The following is a 25,288-nucleotide window of genomic DNA, read 5'->3' on the forward strand; positions in this document are numbered from 1 at the left end:
TAAATACTTGTTTCAGAAAACAGAGAAAAGTGAATTTCTCAATTTCTTCTACAACCATTGTATGCATGTTCTTACTGCACCACTTCTGGCTAATACTTCAGAAGACAAATGTGAAAAAGGTAAGATTAAATAATAGTTTTGCTTTTTATTCTGTTTTGATATCAGTTGAAAATATGAGATGTAAAGTAACTGATTTCTGTTGTGACACGGGAGTATTGTTGATGAAGACCTGCCATCTCTAAGGTGAAGAGCACTTTAGGTGATAGCAAAAATATCTGTAGCTCAAGGATTTTCCAAAATTATTTTGATAATTTACTGCTTTGAATAGTAGTAAAAAAAACAGCAGATCCAGCTTTGATGCAGTTTTGTCCATGTGAGTTTACAGCAGCAAAGATGTATTCTTATCAATTTGTAGTATTAAGTGTTTTTTCTTAGTAGCTTTCAAAACCACGTAAGTGTTTTTGATATGCAGCAATATTTGTCTGGCTTCACAGGAGCTTTCACCACTTCCTAACTTCTTGTCACTTGCCAAAAGCTACTTGATCCCAGTGTGCCATTATAATAACTGGTACACGTTCCAGAGACTCATTTTTACACTGTTAATTTCCACTGGGGTAGAAATACTGTAAGTCAAAGATGATTTGCTTTTTTGTATGAATCATAACTTAAAGCTCTTCTTTACATTTTTTTTTTTTTTTAAGTCTTGGATTAAAACAAAAAATAGTGAAATGCCACATAAAATAATAGCTTTGTTACAGAGGGAGAGCAGGGCAGACAGCTAATGAGTGCTCTTGTGTACACCCAACTGTCCTTCAGAATTGGAGAACTGCATAGGGTCTGGAGATAACCTTGCATGCTACTTGGTCTTTAGGGGTTTTCCACAGACAGCTGAGAACATGGGAGAGGGCTGGCTGGTGTTTTACCCTGTTCTCCCCCATCCCCTTCTCAGAGACTGGGGAGCACTGTCACACTACTTCAGGAAGCGCTTCAGAGATGTTCCTCATTTCTTGAAGGTCTTTTTTAAGCACTGCTTTAGCTGTGCATGTTGGTATAGTTGCTCTTCAGAGCACTTCAAATAAAATGTGTCTAGGGGAGGGGCAGGCAAAGTCTGGCCCGTGGACCAAATCAGGCCCATAGCAGACTCCATTTCCCAGCATCCCGTGCCTGCATTGCTGTGGCCAGTTGCCATGGAGACCCCAGGAGCAGCACGGCCCTGGCAGTGCCCTGCTAGGGTTTCCATGGAGACTAGCCTCAGCAGTACTGGTGGGGTGGGTGGCTGGGTGGGGAGCTGCTCCAGGGCTGGGATCTGGTGGCAGTAACCATCCGGGCCAGAGGCAGGGCAGAGTTGCAATCTGCTGCTCGCACACCACAGGCAGGGGCATGCAGGCAGTGCCATCTCTGGACCATGCTGTCACCGCCACAGAGCCCCAGCCCTGGAGCATTCCCCACTCAGCTGTGTGCCTTGCCAGCTTTGCTTGGGCCAGTCTCCATGGAAACCTTGGTCCCACTGTTCCTGGGTCTCCATGGAAACTGGCCACAGCAACGCGGGGAGGAGCCACCATTTTGCTCACCCCTAGTATAGGGCCTTTGTCTCTGAGATGCTTTACAAACTGAAATGCATCTTTGTGCGATTTATAATCCCTCCTTTAATGGCTGGAAAGGCTGTGTATCAGATAAGTTTTGCTGCTGGCTAAAATAATGGTGTCACATTTTATTGAGAATATCTCACTGAATTGGTTAGCAGGTATTCTTTAACTACTTAATGCATATTCTGTTTTGTTCTATGTATGTAGCATTCATTGTAGAAGTGTCAGTTGAGAAATTTTAGATGAGTACTATTTTGTTGGGAATTCACTGTTATTCCCAAATGTTAAATCTTGTAAGCATTCAGTTAAAATACAAGATTTGTAATTTGAAAAGATCATACAGAAATTGTGCCTAATATGTTACTATTAGACTGTTTTCTGTATAAGTTCTTAAACTTTTTTTTTTATTATACTGTCAGTTGATTAAAGCTAGTAAAATTATTTGTCTGTGGTATTAAATAGACCCTTTTTGAAAATGTCTGTTGACTTTTGTTTATCAGATGCTGTAGTCGGGTCCAACAAAAGTAACACAATTTGTCCTGGTAAGTGCGGGTCTTTATATTTTGTAGATTGCTCCCCAAAATGTTACCTATGTAAAGGAGAATATTCAACATAGGGTACTTCTAGTATGAATCAGAAAAGGGATGTCAGGTAGGTCCACTGTTATATTATTAAATAACCCTTAAGAGCTTAGATTTAAAAATCCTGTTTCTTCTCAGCCACCAGAGAAACAAGAAAGCTTCATTTTCTTTTTACTTTGCTTCATACCTCTTTTCAATATTGTTTTCTTTCTGTATCAAGATGAAGTGCTCCATTGCAAGATCAGATCATTTGTATTTTGAAATTTAAGGAAGAAACTTCTGTGAGATGTTATAGATTCATCTTTTCCCAAAGCTTAATCCAGTGCTGATGTTCAGTACTGCAGATAAAATGACCCCTGACACTCATGTTAATAGCTCAGGTATGGATGCACATAATGCTTAGACTAGTTTAAATCTGAAGCAGACAGACATGTAAGCCTGTCTAAACTGGTTTGAAGTGACTCATGTGTACCTGGAAAATCAAACGCTTGAATTGGTTCACTCTGAACAAGGTCACCCTTATGGTTCATAAGATGGAAGGGACCTCAAGATAATCTAGTCCAACTGAGGATTGAACCTGCAACCTTGATGTTATTTGGCTCCATGTTGTAACCAACTGAGCTACGTGGCCTTACATACGGACTCTAAGCATTCTGTGTTACATGTCTACCCCACCCTCAGATTATGTTTGTTACAGACTTGAAGCTGCTAATAAGACCCTCAGGATAAAAGGAGGATGAGTATACAATCTTCGAGGAGTCTAGAGTGTCAAGGGGTTTACCAGAATTTCAAACACATAGCTCCAGCTTCTTGGAAAAATCTTGTTAAATTGTCTCTAAAAACACCCCTCCTTGTCTATCCATTTAGGCTTTTGTCTTGACCTATCTTTCTGACCTCTCTGGGAGGTAATTCAACTTGCAATTAAAGTTCAGTTGGCCAAAATTGAGCTTTTGTTCACACTGAATTTTCTCTTCAATTCTCATAGTAAGAATTGGATGTGGCATGATATTAATTGAATGTGGGCTCTGTTTCTGACACAGCACACTAGAAAACTTCTTAGCCAACTTTTTGAGGAACTTCACCTAAGTTGCTGCTTAGAAGACTAGTCTGGACTTGTTTTTTCTCTGATTTAGTCTGCATTCTCTTGTGCAAGTTAAATCGTTCTTTGATTTTCCCCCAGTAGGAATATGGAGTTTTTTCATGTCTTCATAAAGGCTTAATTTTCAAGTTTAGGTCACTTGTCTTTTCAGTTGTGCTCAAGAGGTAGATCTCCACTGCTATATTTTATTCCAAGGCAAAGATATCAAACAGATTTTTCACTCTCCAGTACTTAAGCGAGGCATAAATTAGACAGCTAGAATGATCCATTGAAAAATCAAATTAGGTAAATAAAGCCATAGTCATTTGAGCTCTTAATAATGAGACTGCTTTGTCATGTGTTGCGAGTGCATTGAAAAGTTTTCAAAATTTAGATTCCTGATTCAGTTAGTTTTTTCTTATAGATAATTATCAAACAGCACAGCTGCTCGCCTTAATTTTGGAACTGCTCACCTTTTGTGTGGAACACCATACGTATCACATCAAGAACTATATTATGAACAAAGATTTGTTAAGAAGAGTGTTGGTCTTGATGAATTCAAAACACACGTTTTTGGCTTTATGTAAGTAACAGTGACAATGTACTTTCATTTCAAGATTGTCTATATTTCTACTACTGAAATATTTTCTCTTTGTGTTGCTCAAAATGTGCAGAATTTGTATACAATTTTATAATTGGTATCTTGCAATGATACTATCTTAATCTTTGTTAAAGCAGCATTGTTAAGAAATATGAATTTGAAATGAGACATGATTTTGTAGTTCATAGAAGTGTATCAGTAAAAATCTGAAAGGACCAAAGTTTTCCAGTCTAACAGAAAAGGCACAAAAGCAGTTGTGTTGGATAAGTGTACCCAATGTTGCTTAATTATTGAAAAAGGCAAAAGTGGCACAGGTCCCTGGTTACATTACTGAAATGTGTGGTTGGAAGATGGGTTGGTCATTTGTTCCCAACTCTGAAATTATTATGTCAGCTCTGTATGTGAGATTAAGAGTTATCTATCCTCTAATATTTACTGTCATTTAAATGGGAATTTCTTTGCATCAGCATTGCAACACTAGAGGAACATCTCTTTCTGTTGATGTGAAATTAAATAAAAATTACCAGACATTTGTATAACAAGCTACATAGGGAACGATATACCAAGTTCACATCTTAAAGCCAGCCAGCAATGAGAACAAAAATGAATTGCAGGCCTTATCCTCGGAGGCTGGACAGACAAAACTTTCATAGTCGTGTGTGTGTGTGTGTGTGTGTGTGTGTGTGTGTGTATAAAAATAAATAAAAATATAAAAAAAAAGTACTTGCACAGAGAACACAAACCTGTGGTGGGGTAAATTTGCCTAATCCGGCAGTGGGAATTATCTCTGAAAAAATCGGGTAAAATTCTAGGAGTGAAAGCTACATCTGTTGGGTTTAATCTGTGTCCATCCTATTTGTCAAAGGCAAGCAACAGATAATAGCTGCATATTATGTTGAGGTACTTTGGGGATAGATAGCTGCACCATCTCTGTTGTTCATAGTGTAATTTACTTTCTTACAGACATGTCTCAGAATATTATGCACACCTTATTTTTGAAAGGCAGAATGAAAAAAAAAATGTTTTCCAGAGTTATAGCTGCATAGATGAGGGACAGAACTTAAGCTTCAGGTGACTTGCCTTCCCTTTCCTTTTTATCTAAACTTTTGACACCCTAGCTGAAGATTGTTCTTCATGGGTGGATCATTGATTTTGGAAAGAACTTCCAGGGCTGTGAAACAGGAAGGGAGAGATCAGAGCAGCTAGCTAGCAGACAGCAACATTGCAAAATTAGTGGAACATCAAGACCATTAAAAATGAGACAGTTAACACCCATGGGAAGAAGAACAATAAAGCATTAAGTAAATCAACTCCTTCAGCATATCTGGTATTAATATTCAGGCAGCTACACTCTAGAGCAGTGGTTCTCAACCTTCTTTTGTAAACATCCATGCCCAGTCCCAACCCAATGCCTCTCACTCCTGACCTGCTGCCCCCAGTGTGGAGGGCAAGGGGTGGGTGTGTGGGGTAGGGGGGCTCCAAGCAGTCCTAAGCAGGCTGAAACCCTGCCAGCCTGTAACGGAAAAGCCACGGGTTTCCACGATTTTCACCTTTAAAAGAGAATCCATTTTTAAAGTTTGTTCATCACCCTTTCATATATTTTTACAACCCACTTTTGGGTCATGACCCACAGGTTGAGAAACGCTGCTCTAAAGCAGAAATCAAAACAGGGTGCTTCTATTCCTGACAGAAAATCAGCTTCCCCTAGCTTTCAGGATCTGCTTTTGGAGAAAAAGGTTTATGTTGTATGTGAAAAAAGATGGTAAATTTATATCACTGGGTATGCTCCTCTGTCTAGGGCCTCAAATGTACTAAAGATTATTGCTGGTGTATGGAAGTAACTGGATGAGTTGTGTTGGTTTGCGTGCACAAGGAATGCAAACCAAAGTGTTTTCCTAATAGGAAAAAGACAGTTGGTAGATGCTGATTTTGAACCAGTCAGAAAATGTTCAGTACCCTTTTGTTGTTGATCTGCCCTTTGCTTTGGCTTGTTATGAAGTCTGTGGAATTTTTGTTAATATGAGAATATGGACCCCAAATTATTGTACTGCTGTGAAACATTTTTCTAATAACTTTTTTTTAACTTTAGGTGCTCTTCGTTTCATGAGGAGGATAATTGGCCTAAAGGATGAATTTTATAACCGCTATATCACCAAGGGAAACTTGTTTGAGCCAGTCATAAATGCTCTTTTGGATAATGGAACTAGGTACAATCTGCTGAACTCTGCTGTAATTGAGCTGTTTGAATTCATTAGAGTGGTAAGTTAAATCAGGTCTTTAAAACAGTTTCAGGTATAGCACAATGTTACATGTTAACACAAAATGTGGATAACGCACATCACGTAGGTTATAGCTCTGACAAATTTCAAAGTTAATGATTGGTCACAAAATAGCATTGTTCGTCCATGTGTTTGAGTATTATTGTCTCATAATATTGGTTGGTCATCCATATTTGGATTGAAGATGGTATATAAACAAAACAGTAGTGTCTAAAAGGCTGAAAACATAATAGTCTGTTTATCTGAACTAGAAGTACTTTGTAATAGTGTTGACAAGGATCTCTGGTCTAGCAAGAAAAGAGGGTTGATTTTAGTTTTCGTAACCCGTTCCTATTAAATGGGTATCCAAGTTTATATATTTTTAGTGATGGAGTGAAAATAGCATAAGTGATGCACCCATCAGTCAGCTGCCTGGTGTAATAATTGCTATTTTGGGGGGTAAATGTAATTTGGTACTAATACATCTAGAGGTTTTTTGGAGTTTTTAAATGTCTGTTGTTAGATGGAAATATAAGTATCTATTTGTGCTTTTTGACCAGATAGGGCATACATTAAAGGCCTTCCACTCGCCCATAGGCATTCCTGGCAATCCTATGTGTGAGGAGGAGAGAGAAGGCTGTTACTTGCCTCATTTGGGGCTGTTGTTTTACTCATGGCCAGTACCTGGTGGTGAGTAATTGAAAATTCTTGATTGGAAGCCAAAATGGGCAAGTTCCAGTCTCTCAAACTAGTTTGTCTTGCAGATAGTGCCCCAAAATGTTAGAGACCACAGCTATTGGACCCAATTCCAAAGAGCTGAGCTAGGATGGTATAAGTTACCTGGTGAGCAAGTGGATGTAAATAGGACTGAAGGAGTCTAACATGGTATCATTTGTATGCTCAAAAAATTAAAATTGGGTTGCCCACTTTCGTTTCCTTCCCAAAACCTAATTAAATGGGTGGTCCTTGCTGTTCACCCTGAAGATCAACAAAGTAAAGCAGACTGTTTCTGACCTAGGAAGTCTCGCATGAAAATAGGTCTCGGTGTTGTGGGTGAAAGGAGGCAGCTAACAGCAGTAGTCCCAAGCAGCTAGCAGTACCCGTCAGAAACTGGTCGTATTTAGAATTTTTCACTAATTCGGGGAGCATGTTTAGCCCCAGTGCTGAAAACCTGGAACTGGCGAACAGCCTCCCTGAAAATCACCACAGACTAGAGGAGTGTTAATTTTTAGACCAGGTGCTCATGCTCAGCATGCCTTCAGAGGAGAAACAGAATGGAGACAGTATTAGTGGAAGCAGGACCAGCAAACTAGCTGTGCTGTTTGGGGAGAGAAGAGGCATCGTAGGAACACCTGGGATGGCTTATTTGGTATGAATGCCTTCAGGATATACACATCTCTTAGTAAGTGTAGGAGCGTTTTGTGAGTAGAAGACTGGCCTCTGCATCCTTGCTGTAGCTACCGCTCTTGTACGTGGGGTTTTCAAACAATTCAAACTTGAATGCTTTGGCTGCATCCAAACAAATGTGGACGTGCAGTATGTAGTACAGTACACACCTCTGTGCAGGGCCATACACTGCACATGCAGGTGTCCCCCCTACTGCTGCCTTGCAGTGTGGGGGGCTTTAAAACCCATGCAAAAAAAAAATCAGGGTGGTGCACATGGCAGCAACATGCACTGCCCAAAACTGGAGCCTGGCCAGTCGGAGCCATGCTCCATCTGCCAACCAGGCTCCCAGGTCTGGGAGTGCTGCAGGTCCCCAGGGCCCCCAAGACCCAGGGTAAGGCTGCTGGGGCCAACAGAGTGGCAGGGCAGTAGCAGTGGCACAAGCTGTCCCCAGGAAACAAACATCCGTGCTCATCTGGACACAGCCTTTGAGCGTGGAGAGACACAACAGCTGAACTGCGTCAGCACATCACATACTGCTTGGGAACTACCGGTTCTTGCCCCTTACTACGAACCCAAAAGATTACTGTATTTGTTTGCATATAAGGGCGTGTTCCCACCCCACCCCCTGAATTCAACTTCCGGGAGGAGGCCAGCAGCTAGGCTACAACTCCAATTCAAGTTGGCATCACAACTGCTGCTCCCCATCACCACCCCCTCACTGCCTCTCCTCCACCTTAGCCCCCTGCCACTTACGTTTCTGTCACTGCTCTGACTCCAGCTGGGCCCTGCTCTGGCATGGAGCATGTGTGGCCTCCTAGCACCTCCCTGGCTGTGCATCAGCAGTGGCAGCAGCTCTGTCCCTGGCTCCGAGGAGGGAGGGAGGGAAGGTGGGAAGGAGGACCAGATTCCAAGGGATACAGGCCCCAGGCTGAGAGGGAGGGGGAGGTGGGGCAGGCAGCAGGGGAGAGTAATTGTGGGGTAGGATGGGTAGGAAGCAAGAGGAGGCAGCCTGCTTGACTACCTCTGTCCCCCTGCTGCTGCTTGCCCTACTACAGTGGTGGGAGGAGACAAATTTTCCATGTCTGGAAGGGTTGTTTTAAATTTATTTTAAAATGTACATGTCTCGAATCTAGTTATTGGGGGTGCGTGGATGTCTTAAATTCAGGGTCATCTTGGATTTGGGTGAATACAGTATATACAAAATTAAGTTTTTATCCCCAGTTTATTTGTTTTTGCTTTTTATTTTTCACATAAAGGGCATGAAAGGCAATAGATGCATCCCTCCACAAATTCATATTGATACCACAAAGGGGAATGGGGCAGGAAGTTAGAAATAAGCACTATATTAATCCAAAGGTTATCCTTCTGTTTATGTTTAAATAAGCAGAAATGTTTGTAGAGATTGATTTCCTTCCCCACCCCCATGAAGAGGAACTTCAAATAGCATCCTCAGCTGTCTCTTAGAGTAATTTCCCTTCCCTTCCCTCCCCATTTTGGGAAAGGAGTTGATAATTGTAGTAAAATGCTCTTAGCTTTCATGAAAACCTTTGATCTTTTACATCTTAACAATTTAAATATTGTTTTGTGCTTATGCAGGAAGATATCAAGTCACTTATTGCACATATAGTTGAAAACTTTTATAATGCACTTGAATCCATTGAATACGTTCAGACATTCAAGGGACTGAAGACTAAATATGAACAAGAAAAAGACAGACAGAATCAGAAGTTGAACAGGTATTGTATTGTTCATATATCTTGAGGCTAAAATTATTGTAATATCCCTCACTGCTCTTCCTAGAGGATTTCTCAAACTAGTTGTATTGTATGTTCGGTGACTTAATATTTCATGTTCTTATTTCCACACAACATGACTGTACAATATTAGGATTTGTAGAGCTTGTCATGTTAAATAATTAATTCTTGGATGAGGGTTGGAAGAATTCTTTTTCTTGTTGAAAATTTGCAGAAATACAAAAGAAACTGAACGAAGCTACATTTTTTGGCTGTTCTTAGGACACAGCAATATGTACCTGTATAACATAACTAGGAATAGGTTTTTTTAAATCATTACAAGAATTTGGAAAAGGTGAGTAGAATTCTCTGTGAAACTTTTGTCATGCAGATTCAAATTTACTTTTTGGTGCTTTGTTTGGATTTTTATTTATTGATTTATATTAGTGCCTAGAAAGAGGACACTGGGACTTAATTAAGTGAATTATGCTGGATTGTCTTCACTATATATCTTAAGGCACCAGAAACTTTCCATTAAGCTAATTAAGTTTGCTGTTGTTTGGATGAGGGGGCGTTAATCTATATTATGTTAATGAGACATGGGTGTTTTGAGTTTGTGAACCACCGACAGAACTTGAGTCATTTTGTGGTATTTCTTACAGTGTTCCATCTATATTGCGGAGCAACAGATTTCGCAGAGATGCAAGAGCTTTAGAGGAGGATGAGGAAATGTGGTTCAATGAAGATGAAGAGGAAGAAGGTGAAGCTGTTGTACCTCCAGTTGAGAAATCAAAACCAGAGGATGATTTTCCAGATAGTTATGAAAAATTTATGGAAACTAAAAAAGGTATTTCTAATTTCAGATCTACACAAATGAAAATTCTAATCATTGTATATTGTGTGATTGGTCCCTCTGTGGACTGTCTTGTGTTAACACATTAGCAGTTTCCTTCTTTGAATCCTAAGGAGTGATCTGTATTCTCATCAGTAAATTAACTGTAAGTTTGTAGTGTGAACTGAAGTTGCTATTACCTTCTTAACAAACCCTTTTGATTGTACACGTTTATTTTGGCTTGACCTACCATATTTATTTGCATATGCACACTCCCAAATAAGACATGTTCCTTGTTATGGGAAGACAGCATGGAGAAAGATACTTCCAGAGCCTTTCCTGCCATGCCACCAGTTCAAAGCCCCTTCTTCACTGTCACTGTCCCTCTCCCTGCTGCTCTGCCAACAGCTACAGGTTTAGCCATTTTGCAGCCAGCCGAATTAAGCCTGAGAGAGGGTTAAATCTGTAGTTGCTCGCTGTGCAGCAGGGGTGGGGACGGGACACAGATGCTGACCAAGGGGATTCTGTCCCTGCTGCATGCAGCTGGAGCCTTTACCTCTGTGAGCACAGCCCAGTGCTGCCATTCCAACTTGGAAATCAGTTCCTTCCCTGAGACATGCACCCTAGTTCTAGAGGGAGAGGGGAGGTGCCATGTGGCTTGTGAATTTAGTTCAGCTCCACATTCCCTTCTTTACAGTCTTTATATTAAGGGTGCACATTAGTAAAAATACTGTACAACTGTTGTATGCTCAGTATGAACTTTTTTGTCTTTCAGCTAAAGAGAGTGAAGACAAAGAGAACCTCCCAAAAAGGACTTCTGCTGGCGGATTCAAATTTACTTTTTCCCACTCTGCCAGTGCCGCTAATGGAGCAAATAGTACAAACAGTAAATCTGTAGCAGCTCAGACGTCACCAACAAACTCTAATGGCTCTTCATCAAAGAATGCAAACTTGACTACAGCAGTAACAGCCACTAAGGTGAGAGTAAAAGCAAAGCTTCTGTACTCCAGAAAAAGAAGGGATATGAGCTGTTTGTAATATCCAAAACCTCTTAGTGAAACCATTGATTGGACTATATTAAATCTTACTCTGTCAGACCCTGCTACAAACCATTTTACAGCTGCATAGTGCTTATAAATTGTGGCAGCTGTAATCACCAAACCTGCATTTTCTGCATATAAAGTGACTTGTTTCCAAATAATTGACTATTGCAGTCATAATGTAGTTAATTCTGTGCCCCAACATGTTTCTCATACTACTTAATGATGTGGCGTATGTAATGCAGCCTTTTTTTTCTCAGTCGTCTGTTTGGTGGAATCACTGTCATGGAATCCATGATCATGTTAAGCAGACACACAAGGAAGGGGAGCTAGTTGATACTTGAGTTCCTGGTGATGTAAAGCTCTGTTAAATGTCCAGTTTCAGTTTCTGACCCATAAGCTCTTCAGATCATGCAAGTAGAAGGGAGTCATTTGTAGCAATTTCACAGAGTCATCCTAAAAACAGTGGTTTATAAATTGGCAACTCATCAGACCCACAGCCTAGAAGAACATTCATTTCATGACTTTTAAAAAGGGAAGTGTAAATAGTGTTGGGAGCAAGATGGGGATTCTCAGGACTAAATTAAGGAAGTATTAAGCACCTCGCAAACCCATTTTAAATAATAAAAGACTATTTAAATGTTAATACTTTTCAGCTTCGCAAGACTTGGCCTTCAATTATGCCTTTTTCTCCTTCAGACAGTTCACCTTAGTTTGTTGCCCTTTGTTTCTCCTCCCACTTATTCCTAAGGGAACAGTCAGGTTTGGTTGGGCTAGTGGCCTGGTATCTATATCCCTCTAACCCTAGGCCCCATTTTTTTTTCTGTGCCATCCAGCACCATCACATTGATCCCTGAACTTCTTCCCTGGAACATTAGTCCTTTTTTATTTTTCTTCCCAGTCCTTTTACCTATCTGGGATGGTACACCATGACAGACAGACATGAGAACTTTTTTTTTCTGTAGTTGACTGTGTGGCTACCTGAACCTCTGTAGCACTACAGGCCAGATGTTACCTTGGGACATGGGCAGCTTTCATTTTGGACACATTCTCTGAGCATGATTGTAGTGGTCCTGAGTACTTGTGTTGGCCCCATGTGATGGAGGGACCATAACAATCTGTGCAAAGCTATGCTCTTTCTTCTTCATATGATGGTTGTCTGTTGTAATGGATGCTTCTCTTCTGGGATGCAGAGCTCATGTTGATGATCATCATCATGTGCAGGGTTTCTGGACAAGGAAGAAGTGAAACTCTACATCAGTGTTCTGTAATTCAAGGTGGAAGTCTTGGCCTTCATTGCATTCAGAACTATCATGTGCAAGTCACCTGTCTGCTACTCTTTTGTGTTTCATTTGAATAGCGTGGCAGAAGTGTTTCCCCTTTTGAATGAGGGAAGAGGTCACCTCTGGCTTTGGTGTATCCATTGCCAAATAAAACTTTCAGTTGAACACATCCTAGGCCTTCAGAACATCACGACAGAAAGTCTCAGTAGAATCATCTCCTTATGCCACAAGACTGGGTGGATTGTGAATGCATTTTTTTTAAATCTTGGTCAACAGGAAGTGCTGGTCCTTTTGTTCCAGGAGAAGACCTTACAAGTCTGTGTTCCCTGTCCTTTATGCTCCTGATTCCTTGGCTAGGAGGTTTGTACACCTCGGCCCCACCCAGACCTCTGATCCCTCTGGTAGTCTTCAAAGTGTGCCAGTATTCCTGATAGCTCCTGCGTGGACGGCAGAGTTTTGGGACTAGGATGAAGTTTTGCATTCTTTTCATCTCACAGCCTGGATGCTGGATGGCTCTTCACACGTTGTCTCAGTCAGGCCTTCTTCATCCACAATGGGAAGGACTCTGCTAGCTGCACAGAATGGCTTGGATTTCCATCTGGTGCCACGTAGAAAATTCACTTTGAATGATATTATCCCAAACTTTATCCCGTCTCTTGGTGCTTAAGAACATGGACCCGTCTCTGTTTGGCATGCAGCTGCCAGCCATCCTGGCTCAGCTCTCTGCCAGGTGACAGCTGTTTCTTCTCATCTACCCTACAGGTTTCTAAAGTGTTAACTAAGGGTTTACCTGGTCCCCATGTGGGACCTAAATTTGGTTCTTAGCTCCCATATGAGCCTACAATTTGAGTCTATGGCAAGGTGCTCTCTGCTCCACCTGTCCAGGAAAAGAAATCCTAGCACTGATTTACCTCAGCGGGAAGTGGGTGAGATATAAGTCTTTTATAGTGAGTGATCCACCCACCTCTTTCTGTAGGGACAAAATCTTGAGGACCTGCACACTGTTCTTGTAGCAAGCAGGTGGTTTCTAAATTCTACCTGAGTCACTGGATTACAAGATCCTTCTTCCAGAAACTCACTCTGCCCAAACCTTCTTCTCTGCACTCACTCAGGGTCAAGAGGGCTTTGGCTTATCACCTTTCTAGGACTGAGCTCTTCCTTTAACTCTGCGGGTCTTTGCAGCGGCAGTGAAAGATTCTAAGGGCTCAGGATATCAATCCAGAGATTGCCCACGTGGATATCAGGCCGTACACAACTGGTACAATGAGGCTGCAAAACTGGAGGTGCCATTATTTGCACCACTCTGCCAGAGCCCAGGTGTTTACCATACTTCCTTTCACAGTATCTCAGTACACAAGATCTGCAAGTTGGTTACAGAGAGCTAAGAACATGCCCAAGTAAGTGTTACACTATTATGGCCTCTGGGGCAGATGCTGCTTTTGAGAGGATGGTTCTCCAATTGCTGTTCACCGAAAGGGGACTCATGAGCCCAGCCCCAGAGCACGTGGGCACTGCTTTGGAATTTATTGAGTGAAAGTAACTGGAGTTCAAAACATATGGGCCATATTCACACTGCTCCCCCTGCCTGTTTCTCTGAGGCACAGACTCTTAAGTATTGCCCTCTGGGGCTTGGGGGTGAGACAAGTGCTGCTGAGGGAAAAAGTATCTGGTCAAAGGTTCATGGGTGTGGACAGTCTCAAAGTATTTGTTATTGTTAACTTTCAGAACTACCATTTTGCTTGCTTTTTATGTAGAAAGCATAATCTCTCTCTGTTAGAGATTTGTACTATAAAATATTACAGGTCAGCCCGACCCAACTTACTTTGCTGGTGAAATCTTTTCTCAACAGATGACTTGTCACCTTTATTTCATATGCCCAGTCACTGTGAAAACTATCTTTTTGTGGGTGGAAGTCAGTCCTAATAGACTTATCTTCTGAAGCTTGTGCAGCCTCAAGTTGACAAAGGGACATCTACTGGTTTCACATAGTTGCGCATTTCTGGGGAGATATATTTTTTGCAGTTTAAATTTTTTTTTATTTACAATTGGCAGGGAAGTCTAGTTGGCCTGGTGGATTATCCTGATGATGAAGAGGAAGATGAAGAGGAGGAGACGTCTCCAAGGAAAAGACCTCGTCTTGGTTCATAAAAACCTTGGAATAGACTTTTATTGTGGGGTCTCAAATGCTGCAACTGTTCAAAGAGCTAAAAAGAGTCTGAATCAGAAAGCTTTCTCCCTTGAATATATAAGATAATACAAGGAGTAGCAAAAGACACTCAGTATATCAGCTAGAAAGGTTTAGTTCTATAAACTCAAGGCTTCCAAGGAACTTAATCTCTTTCTAGTAAATAAGGAGTCTGTCATTCAGGCTGTCAAGGAAAAAAAAAAAAAGGTGGGTTAGTATTCAGAACCTGGATGATGGCTTCTCAACAAGGAAAGTCTCAGGTTTTGGGAGGGTCTGGGGAGGGGAAATAAGTATGGTAAACAATTTTTAATATTGCAGGGTTTTCCCCAGTGTGTAACAGCTAGGAAAAAATGTAAAGCTTCAACTTCAAACCCAGTAATCTTAATTTTGTAATGGTGCTGTCCGTTGTGTTTTAGCAATTGCCTCTTTTTAAAATATGAAGGGAAAATGAATTCTATTTGCAGAAAAATAAGTCCAGACTTTGGGACCATTAGTTGCAAATTCAACCATGCTTCTGCCCGTGCAAGTAGGGAGCACCCTGTATTATAGTGCATGTTGAGTTGTTGGGTTTTTCAGTTCATGATTTGAAGCGGAGAAAAAGGAAGCCGGATTCAAAGTGGACAGTTGTGTTAATCTGCTTGTTTTTGAAACTAGATATCCAGTGATATCTATGCCAAGGATCAGTAGCTCTCGAGCAAATACTGAGAAACGGCTAGCACTAATAAAGTAGTGCTGTAAACTACACGAGTACAGCCAGCACCTCATGTTACGGAAGATACTAAACTGAGTCACGTTCTGCTTTGTTGTAGTAAAACTCTCTCTCTCCCTTGAGCAGCGAGTGTATTTTCACATTTGCAAGTTTAAATTGTATAACTGAGGTGGTAATAAGAAACACTAACCAGTTTTGAGTAGTGTTGAATTTAGTGGCGTTTAACACCTGAGTCATTTTGGACCAAGATGGAATTATTACTAACAGTGCACCAGGCGATTTGAGGCAGAATCAACATGCAGCACCTGAATCTGGGTGTAAGATGAAAGCTGTTGTTTTTTTTTTTTAAAGTAAGAAGCACATTCCATGTATGTAAGCAAATTGCAACAGAATAGGTCAATTGATGGAGGCAAACAATTTGAGGTTTTATTCTCAGAGCAGCAGTGAACTGTAAATATTTTAATGTTAGTGTGCCCATATATGATCTGAGATCATGAAGTGAGAAATTTCCCAAATTACAATTAATGTATCAGAGATGTTAAAATATGAAAACAGCTGGAAACCACCACATAGTTCACTCTTGTAATACGTGTTATGGGTCCATTTCTCCTGGAATAGTTTAAACTGAAGCAGTTCCCCTGTTTTGGAGATTTTTGTAGTTAATTTTAATTTTAGCTATTGTTTGGAAAAGATGGGCTGTCTGTGTAGATATGAAGTATAGTTTTTTCCATAAAACAGAAGTTTATTTTGTATTAAAAATACCACTGTACTTGTTTTACACCATTTGTATACATGTGGTGATATTAATGCTGAACTGTAAAATTCAGGAATTAAAATGTGACCCTGTAATTCCATAATTATTGCTTTTGTTTGGTTTGTTGTACATGGTATGTCAACTCCTAATTTTGAAAGGTGACCATTTTAGAGTATACTGTAATGAGACATGCAGTTTTTAAACAGTCAGTATATACCACTAGATCAGCTACCAGACAGAATGCATGAGATCTGAGCGCCCAGAGGCTGGACACAAAGCATTCTGATGGGTGACAGTTAATGTGCGTGGACCTGGGGGAAATACGTTGTTGCCCCTCGTGGGCTCCAGGCAACCAAGAATGGGGCTCCCCCTCCTATCCATCTGAGTAAGAGACCTTAAAAGCTAAGGCAGCAACTAAGGATATCAATCCTTGGCTGCTTCAACCAAAATTGCAGTGTTGTACCCTGTTGCTCCCTTCCCTGATCTCCACTTCAGGGTTGTGGTTTTTGTGATGAGTCTTCCTTTCTCTCTCCCCCCTTAAAGATAACAAATTCCTATAAATCTATCCTTACCTTTTAATGAAGAAGCTCAAAAGTCATGCAGTATGTATGTGCCTTTCCCTTTCAGAGGCTCAAAACATCATCACCTGATCTGTAACCTTAGTTATCAGGTTTTTGGTTTTGTTCTTTTTTTTAAAAGAAAAGAAAGATTTTACCCCAAAATGTGCTTTCGTTGTTTTTCTTCTAATTTTCTCTCTGAAAACCTGTCAGGAGCTTTAAGGATACATTCAGACCAGCTTTTGAGCTTTTTTCTACAGTATGTGAATGTCATGGATTTTTCTAGTTGCTCTAGAATAAAACTATAGGAAAAGACCTTTGATGTTATCTTAAGGCTTTGGATATTTTTATCAAACTTTTTAAAACCCTTTTTATGGGTGACACATTGTGTTCCCTCTGACTAGCTAATCTCCAGGATCACCTGCCTCAGGCAAACCAAGATTCTTCTCCCTCCGATAGACCACATCCTGTATGGATTCTGCTACGGGACAGCCCACATTCTAATGCCTGGGGCCCCTCCACTGCAGATTTTTTTTTAATATTACATCTGCCAACATGTATCAGTTATAAATGCTATTTTAATAAAAAGTTACATGAAATTTGGATTGGCTGGGTTGGTTTTTATTCACTTACTGCTCTAGATGAAAGCTTGCAGATACAGGTTTTGCGGGGGAAAGATGGGGGGGCAGTTCTTTTCTTTTCCTCTGAGGTGACTAGTCGAAGCAGCATTTATGGTAAATGAAGTGGTAACACTGATTTCAAGATCTTGAATTCTGAGATGAGACCAAACAAAGCAACGTGTCAAACTGAATAGCTGATGTTTTCTGCGCAAAACAAGAGTACGGGTTACTGAAAAAAGGCCAGGGAAGTTTATAAATCAAGGAGCCTATAATTAACATGGAAATTGCCTGTGTCTCCTGACTTAAAAGGTTTCAGTTGCATTTCCTGTGTCTTAAACATAAGATTATCAAGCAGTATTTCCTTGTTAGCTGATTAAACTTTATTTGACAACTGAACATAATTACTTGCTATAATGACAGATTCTAATAAAAGGAAAAAGTTCTGCATTTAGGAAGTTTTCAGATAATGTTCTCAATGTTGTAAATATTTCTAATACATTTTGAGACAGGGAAGTGCTTTATCTCTAGTTTTAACAAGTGTTTGAATGATTTAAAATCCATGGTTGTTCTACATATTATTAACAAGTGACTACGGCCACAGCTTTCAAAAATGGTGCCGAAATTTTGGATCCTGAGTCCTTACTGAGGTCCTTACCTTCTGTTAGGGTTCAGCCTCCAGCAGATCCAGCTGATCTTTGTGAAATTGAGTTTTCAGAAATCTTGGCCTGCTTGGTAAATGAGTTTTTAAATCCAGTTTCAATTGCATCATTGTTTTTATGTATATGAAGAAATGAGTTGCTCATGTTCTGTAAAATGCATATATAAATATAATATATGTTTGAAAGCAAGCACGTCTAGTTGTTGGTTAAATAATTTATTCTAGATGAAATTCTGTTCTTTTCCTATGGCCTGAAATTCCTTGAACTACCGCTTATTAATAACTTCTTCTTTAAGTTTTGCTGCAAGCATTCTCCTCTTTAGCAGCAGTCTTTGCTTCTCCTCTTCTGACATTTCCTGAAAACAAAATCAAAAATTCTGTTACAGTAAGTAACCTCAATGGCTTTGTGGAAAATGCCAAAAAAAACCCCTTTAATATTGGAACTGTCGGAGGAAGATTCCTCATGTTAAGCATATACCACAAAACCACAAGTCAGTTCAGACGGTAAACAAGAGATTTTTTTTCCCTACAGTTCAGAATTTAGCAATAAAAAATGAAAATAAAAAAATGCAATATGGGTGACCTCCCCAGGCTTGAAATTTGTAACAATCTTGTAGGTATGCTACTAGCAGCTTTATTTCATAGTCAGACTTAGGCCAGGTACAAATATTACATTTTTACCAGTATGTGATCAGAAACCCATCAATACCAGTTTCAGAACAGAAATTTGGCACACATCGACTGGTATGAAAATGGCAGAACCTGGTCTAAGATTTGCCCCTTCCCCTCCTCTCCCCTTGTGCCCCTAAAGGGCAAATGTATACTGTTTGCTACCAATCTAAACTGGCACTTCCAGAAATCCATGCAACTTAAATTGATTCTGATTCAGGCTTTTTGAATGTCTGTACCTAGCCTTAGGCTGTTAGCATGAAGAGGGAGCATCGTACATCCTTTGCATCCCCAAAGTGCACTTTGTGCTCCCCAGCCAGAGGCCCCCAATTTGTTTCATATCCAACATTTGTTCAGCAGCAAGGTGCATAAAGGTGAATTAAAAACAAAATGGAAATCTTTATCTGCATGGAGGGCACAGGTGGTGTGGCCATGTGAACTGATTGCATTAATGTGTAAGATTCTGCCCTTCCCTACCTCTAAGTCAGGGGTTCCCAAACTGGTACACATACCCCTGGGGGTATGCAAGAGATCTCTGGGAGGGTACACAGGAGAAATAGTGTAATGGCAGATTTAATAGTCATTATAATAGTTGGCATTTAAGGGGTTAAAATACAAAATGTCTGCCAGTAGGGGTAGAGGACAGCTGGAAGGGGGTATGCAATAAGAAAAAATTTGGGAACCTCTGATCTAAGTAATTCCAGAAGTTGAAAGTATCCTACTAGCCACAGTACAATTGCTAAGTCACTACAGTTAGAGGTATTTGGTGGTGGAATGATGCATTCTGGCATGGCCTGTCTAGCTGTACAAGTCAGCCCCTGGACTCCTAGTCTGGGTACCGCTCGCCACACTGCCTCCTGCTGCTACCAGGATCTCGGGGCCAATCCACTCTCTTCTCTCCTCCAGCTTTTGTTTCCTATCCCCTGCACTAGGTGCAAGAGGCCCATGGTGTGCATCCTGCACAGTGTATGGCTCCTAGCCACTCAGAAGTTGGCCGGCCCTGTTATGGGATACAGGGTGCATTTACACATGCCAAATTACAGCACATTAAGGATGTGTCTACATGTGTATGTCTTTAATGTGCCTTAAAAATGGCAACTTTAGGTGTGAATAGCTGAAGTGCATTAATGCATGTGTAGGCACATTAAGGCACGTTAATGCTGTGGATGGACTGACCTGGGACTAACTTTAGTCCCACATCAGCCCATGCACGTGGTGTTAATGCGCTCTAACATACATGTGTGTAGACAGCCTAAATCACCTTACTGTGTATTAAATTTAGGCCTAAATGCACATGTAGATGCCCACAGAATCTTAAACCTGGAGCAGCTTCCAGGATTGAGTTCAATGCCCTGCACTTATAACCTACCACATCCTAGAACCCCTTTAAAAATGAGCAAGCTCCATCTTAAAGTAGGAAGACTATACTTGGGGGGGCGGTCACATGAAGAGATTTAACACTTCTAACAGAGTACTTCTGGCAAGTCATCTGGCACTCTGCTCTTCTGTTTCACGACAACATGCCTATCTTCCCTCAAAGGGAAGATTATACTCTGTCTTGCACAGAGTATAGTAAACACTGTCACTACACATGTTCAGAGTATGTTCTTCCTCTAAAGGTGCTGACCCCAGCTTCAGGAACCATCCCATTATGGCTCATTCTTGGGCCCTGCCCCAGTCTCCACTTAACTTTGCCAAGTGCTGCAGGTTGCTGTGACTAATGCTGAGGGGTAAATTCAGCAGCAAGGGTAAAAAGGTAGGGCTGGAGCATCAGTGGGGGGCAAGGGGTGGAAAGCAGCATGTGGTGGGACAAACAGCACTTAGCAGGCGGAAGGACCCACAATGCTAGGACATGGATTGTTGACCTCTACTGATGTACTTGCTACCAAATGAACAAACTGCACCTGTAATTGGTGCTGCCCATGCCATGTTATATTCTCTGATCCCTTGAGCTTACTCTCCATATAAAGTATGACTTCTAGGTTTTCTGTGTTGCTTGGGAGAAGAGTCCTTTTTTTCCTGGACATGTTGCTGCCTCCATCCTTCCACTGCCCTGATCCTTCTGGATGAGGACAACACAACTATTGAAATTATTTAGTGACAGTGCGCCGATTCTGGTATCCTCTCCAATGGTCCCCAAGTACTTTGTTATAAGATTTTTACATTAAAGCTTACTCATGCTGTGTGCTTTGCTCTGTACTGAGCTGTTAGTGATTTTTTTCTTCCCTGTTAATTAAGCTGGCTTTTAAGCCCAACAAGTTGTTGAATTAAAAATGTATTTTAACATCCACCTACTGCCTGATGAAAGTTATTGCTGTGTTCTCATATTACAGAATCTTTATTGCTTTGGTACAGTGAGGTGCACTTTATTACCCCAAGTCAATGCATTGTCTAGATTGTCACGGTAGTCTTCAATCTTGGCACAATATAACAGGATATCAGCTAAATCGTTCCTGACTTTCCAGTTAAAGTTTGCAGTACTTGATACCAGAAACATTATTTTATAAAAACAGCAAACTTCAAATGGAAATGACTGCATGAATGTCACAATGTTCTTATACAAACTTTTCTAACTATATTTGCATTTCAGTTAGGAGAGGATTTATTAAAACCTTATTCCATGGAAATTTTTTTAAAAAAACAATACTGGGGGGGAAGAGATTTTTTTTTAAAAGAAACTCTTCACTTTGGCTCTTATTCCAGTTGTGTGCTACCTCAAGAAACGAACTGGAACCAGTTTTGCACTGGCACCTCTATCAACTTGGTCTTCCAGAATAACTGCTATTTCAGGTTAAGTCAGCATTGATTCACTTGCATCTGTTTTGAGCTCTTTTTTTTTTTTTTTTTATTCCAGGTGCCTTCAAGGGTCTTTTAATTTTTCTAACAGTCCTTTAGTTAGCACATTTTAAAGTCATCTCAGTGTAATTTAACTACTTTTACATCCAGTTCTTCCTCAAAGTCTTGCTTTAAATGAGCATTTTGCTCACTGCAAGTTAAGGTGACTCTGCCAGTGACATCATACTTGGCATGGCTCCTACATGTTATTGTGAGAGGATGTAATTAACAGCTTTCTTATTGCAACATCTTTTCTGGAGAAGTAGAAGAGAAGCTACTATTGTATGTCTGTGTGCCAATAACCCTGATGTCAGCTAGACATTTCTTGCTGGGGTTTTCGCCCAAGAAGGGACATTGCTCATTTCAATTTTAAAACAAGAAAGTCTCAAATGTAATCAAAGCAAAAATGGAGCTTAACAGACCATGAGCCTCAAAATGAGAGAGAAGGGATTTTTATGTAAATCACCATTTCGGCCACAACATGGGAATTTCCTGCATTTCTAGCTATGTCATATCAAATTTAAAAAAAAAATACCCTTTAATTAAAAAAGCAGTCAGTCTTCAATATATTTCCACACATTTTTTTTCTGCTTTTCACTTCAAAACTAATTGTACCAATTGTATGACAAACTGATATAAAGCAAACCAGAAAGATCAAACCAAGGAGTAGGCTGGCAAGTTTATCTAACTTTTTCTTTTCTGGATTTAGGGCCTGAACCTGGCACCTGATTCTTGTATCTCTTGTAATCTCCAATTTTTTGTTCCAGTAGGAAAAGTTTCAGCACAAAGCTGGGAAGCAAAACAGTTGTCTTTTGCTGGACTTATGGCTGCATTAAATATGTAGCACAGCAAACAGTGCTTCTATCCTACATTAAAAGCAGCTTACGTATTCTTTGACTATCCAAACACCAGTGCAAAGGAAGCATTTCTTAATTTCCCTGTCTTGTTCATTTGGACTTCACTTTTCTTTCCCTTGTTTTAGAGCAGAATCTGTAGCTGGATTTAATAAGAGACGGGCTGTTTGACTTGTGATGTTGGGTAACATAGATTTCATCAGGTAAGATTGTTCTGCTTTTTGGAGAGACAAAGATTTTTAGGGTGATAATCTTTTCTTGGGCCACCTGCATAGCTGAGATAGTTAGATAAGCTTTTGAATCCAAGACATTAAAGATATCACTGAGAAATCCTTGCCTTCTGCATAATTCCTGGGCCACCACAGTCATGACATCACTAGACCACTGCTTTTGGAGTAATGTAAACGACTGTGTCCTGCACCCTCAACTGGAATGATTTTCTGATTTCAGGCAGAAGGCAGGGTTGATTTGTACCTTAAACACCACCAGAATCAGAGATGCATAGCATAAGCTTTTGTAAGCAACAGGCTGGCTTCATCAGATGTTGTGAAGAGATTGCAGGAAGCAGAGCTAACTAGAAAGCAGTGATTAGAATAAAAATGGCAGGGAAGGGAGGAGGAAAAAGGAGGCATTGCTTAGAGACTCAACTTTGCGCTACTAAATAACTGAAGCTGTGTGTATGCATGTAAGGGGAGACAGCTTTTCTGGCAAGATGATCTTTTTATGACTCACAGTAGTCTTTTTTTAAAAAGTGCATTGATTGTACCACAAATTAGAAGACTGAGTTTTCTAGGCCAGTGTTTTGGCTATGACCACAAAGTGAAGCTACAATGGTAATTGGAGTGTGATATGGTCCTGTGCATACTCCACTGCGAGTCACATGCACCCTGTGAACTCAAACCTGGAGACCAGCCTTGGCAGTGGTATCTTAACAGTACCCATCTAGTGTGCATTCACCTTGCTCCTCCTTATGCTTTGCACCGTAAGACACGTTGCACAGTCCTATTGGTCAGGTTTCCTCTCAACATCAGAATCTCAGGACGTGAAGGTCACCCAGGAAGAAGAGAGAGAAGATGCCAAATATGCCTATGGACTACAGTTCTCCAATCACTACAGGAAATAAATTTCTCCTTTTGAGTGCTTAGCCACATGCACATCCCACTGTGGATAACTCATGAGTGAATAGCAACTGCAGGACCATTTTTCCTCAGTGTGGCACAGTATTTGGAAACTTAAGTGACTGCACTGTTTGTTGAAGGCATGAATATTGCTTGTGGTGGCTGCCTTCAAGTGTCTGGAGGGACATTTTGAAAGGACCTCATGTATGTGTTAGCTCTGGTGGAGTATGCCTCTGACTGCTACTGGAGGCTCCGCTTTTAGAACCCATGAAGGCAAAGGAACAGTATCTAGACCTTTCCTTGAATTCGCCTATTGGGAATTGCCTGCCACCATTCTTGAGTCACGAATTGCATGGACCAATACTTCTCCCCAGAGGGAGCCTGTACTTGCAATGGGATGGAGAAAGACTGTGGAAGATACAGCCTTGATAAGCACTGGTGCATGTGTCAAATCCTGGTCCTTACTGAAGTCAAGCAAGGAGACAGAAGATAAAAGGCCAAGAGGTTGCGTTGACAGTGGAAACAATTGTGCAGGTAAAGTGTCAGTGCAGGCCACAGATGATAGCAGTGAGAAATTTGGCTCCTGCAGAACAATGAGGTCTCCCACTGAAGAAAGGAAGTACAACTTAAGGACAGAGTGGTCACTGAGTTGCACAGCTTCTGGGTAGGCTGAAAACACCAGTGCCTGTAGTCTTAGTGAATAAGGAAGCCCACTGTCATGCTGCAGACTCAGTGCTGGTGTTGAAAAAGCTAATGTTGAGAGTTCCCTCTACTGGTCCTTGTGATTCCATAACACTACCAGGGAGCACTATGCCCTGGCATTAAGGCACATCCAAGTTTGTTGGTGTTGCATTGCTGCCGAAGAGTCTAAGAAGTTAAACAGCAAGAAAGAGATGAGGAACACTTTTTCAGGAACTTCAACTGTAAATATTTTCCTCAACTCCTTCCATTGCCCTCCTCCTAACTTTTGACTTCAATAACAACAAAACTGTGAAGGAGTGCAGGCTCCCTCCCTAGTATTTATGCCTTCTTGGATCTTTCACCTCCTGTTCTAAGGCTGGGCCCAGATATTAACTAAGCAGGTTACACTTAAGAACCCAGCCTCACAAACTTCTCTGGCTTGGGAAATGAAGGACTTGCAAATGGCACACTTCCCTGGAACATGGGACTCTTTCAGAAAGCCAAGACACAAGTGCAGTCTACTGTTGGCCAACATAGTCCTGTCACAAATAGGTGTAGATTTTTAAGCCTGGAGACCTGGAAGAAACAATGCTTAAACAAAGGGAGTGAGGTTCTAGTTGATCTCAGATGAAGGTCTTGCTAGGCTAGGGGAAGCCACGTGATGAAAGTCAAACAAATTCTCTCATTGCTTGTTGACAAGAATAAAAAGTCTAGGAAACAAGGAAAACAAAGAAACTGCTAATTGTGAGCAGAGAGTACATGGCTGTACAGTCAAAAACTGCAGTGTACAAGGATTAAACACTGTCCTAAGATGCTTAGGAAGAACTAAAAAGTAAGAAGAACTCATTCCCCCTTATGCCCTCTATACAAAAGCATGAGGAAGAACAAGGTAGACACACTGTAGGGGTACTGCTATGGTAAAAAAACCCTTATATAAAGTACATATGCAGCCACAGTAAAATGTGCATGCAAACAAGCACTTGATAGCAAACAGTTGCTTCAGTGAAAATCATAAAGCATCTATGTGTTTAGCAGAGCTCTTTTTCTGCCAGCAGCTAGTATAAACAACTGATAACTTGTTAGAGAGTATACAATCTGTACTTTTTACTTTACACACTTAAGTCATTTTTACAAACCTCATGGAAAACTCTGCTGAACTTTATGGTTCAGGTGCCCAAGGCTATAATTTTGCTCAATTTAAGATCTCTTATCTAGAAATAACAGATTCCATTCTTCCTCTGCATGAACAGACAGCAAAAAGCAGACC

At 40.8% G+C, this 25,288-nt stretch overlaps 2 protein-coding genes across 7 annotated transcripts in view; one reads left to right on the forward strand and one right to left on the reverse strand.

The window, feature by feature from the left end:
• PPP4R3B (protein phosphatase 4 regulatory subunit 3B) overlaps positions 1 to 16,720 on the forward strand; it is a 43,658-nt gene extending 26,938 nt beyond the window's left edge. For all 3 annotated transcript variants that reach the window (XM_019549257.1, XM_019549258.1, XM_019549259.1), the window contains 8 exons: positions 17 to 119; positions 2,087 to 2,128; positions 3,670 to 3,828; positions 5,936 to 6,105; positions 9,090 to 9,229; positions 9,889 to 10,073; positions 10,834 to 11,036; positions 14,434 to 16,720. In XM_019549257.1, the coding sequence (XP_019404802.1) occupies positions 17 to 119; positions 2,087 to 2,128; positions 3,670 to 3,828; positions 5,936 to 6,105; positions 9,090 to 9,229; positions 9,889 to 10,073; positions 10,834 to 11,036; positions 14,434 to 14,529 (1,098 nt within the window). In that variant the 3' untranslated portion in view covers positions 14,530 to 16,720. The remainder of the gene's footprint in view (positions 1 to 16; positions 120 to 2,086; positions 2,129 to 3,669; positions 3,829 to 5,935; positions 6,106 to 9,089; positions 9,230 to 9,888; positions 10,074 to 10,833; positions 11,037 to 14,433) is intronic.
• CFAP36 (cilia and flagella associated protein 36) overlaps positions 16,370 to 25,288 on the reverse strand; it is a 51,541-nt gene continuing 42,622 nt past the window's right edge. For 3 of the 4 annotated variants that reach the window (XM_019549262.1, XM_019549260.1, XM_019549261.1), the window contains one exon: positions 16,370 to 18,220. In XM_019549262.1, the coding sequence (XP_019404807.1) occupies positions 18,131 to 18,220 (90 nt within the window). In that variant the 3' untranslated portion in view covers positions 16,370 to 18,130. The remainder of the gene's footprint in view (positions 18,221 to 25,288) is intronic. The other variant, XR_002103551.1, reaches the window with a different exon arrangement.

This window comes from Crocodylus porosus, unplaced genomic scaffold (genome assembly GCF_001723895.1).
Source record: "Crocodylus porosus isolate Cpor-Errol unplaced genomic scaffold, CroPor_comp1, whole genome shotgun sequence".
Classification (NCBI taxonomy): domain Eukaryota; kingdom Metazoa; phylum Chordata; order Crocodylia; family Crocodylidae; genus Crocodylus; species Crocodylus porosus.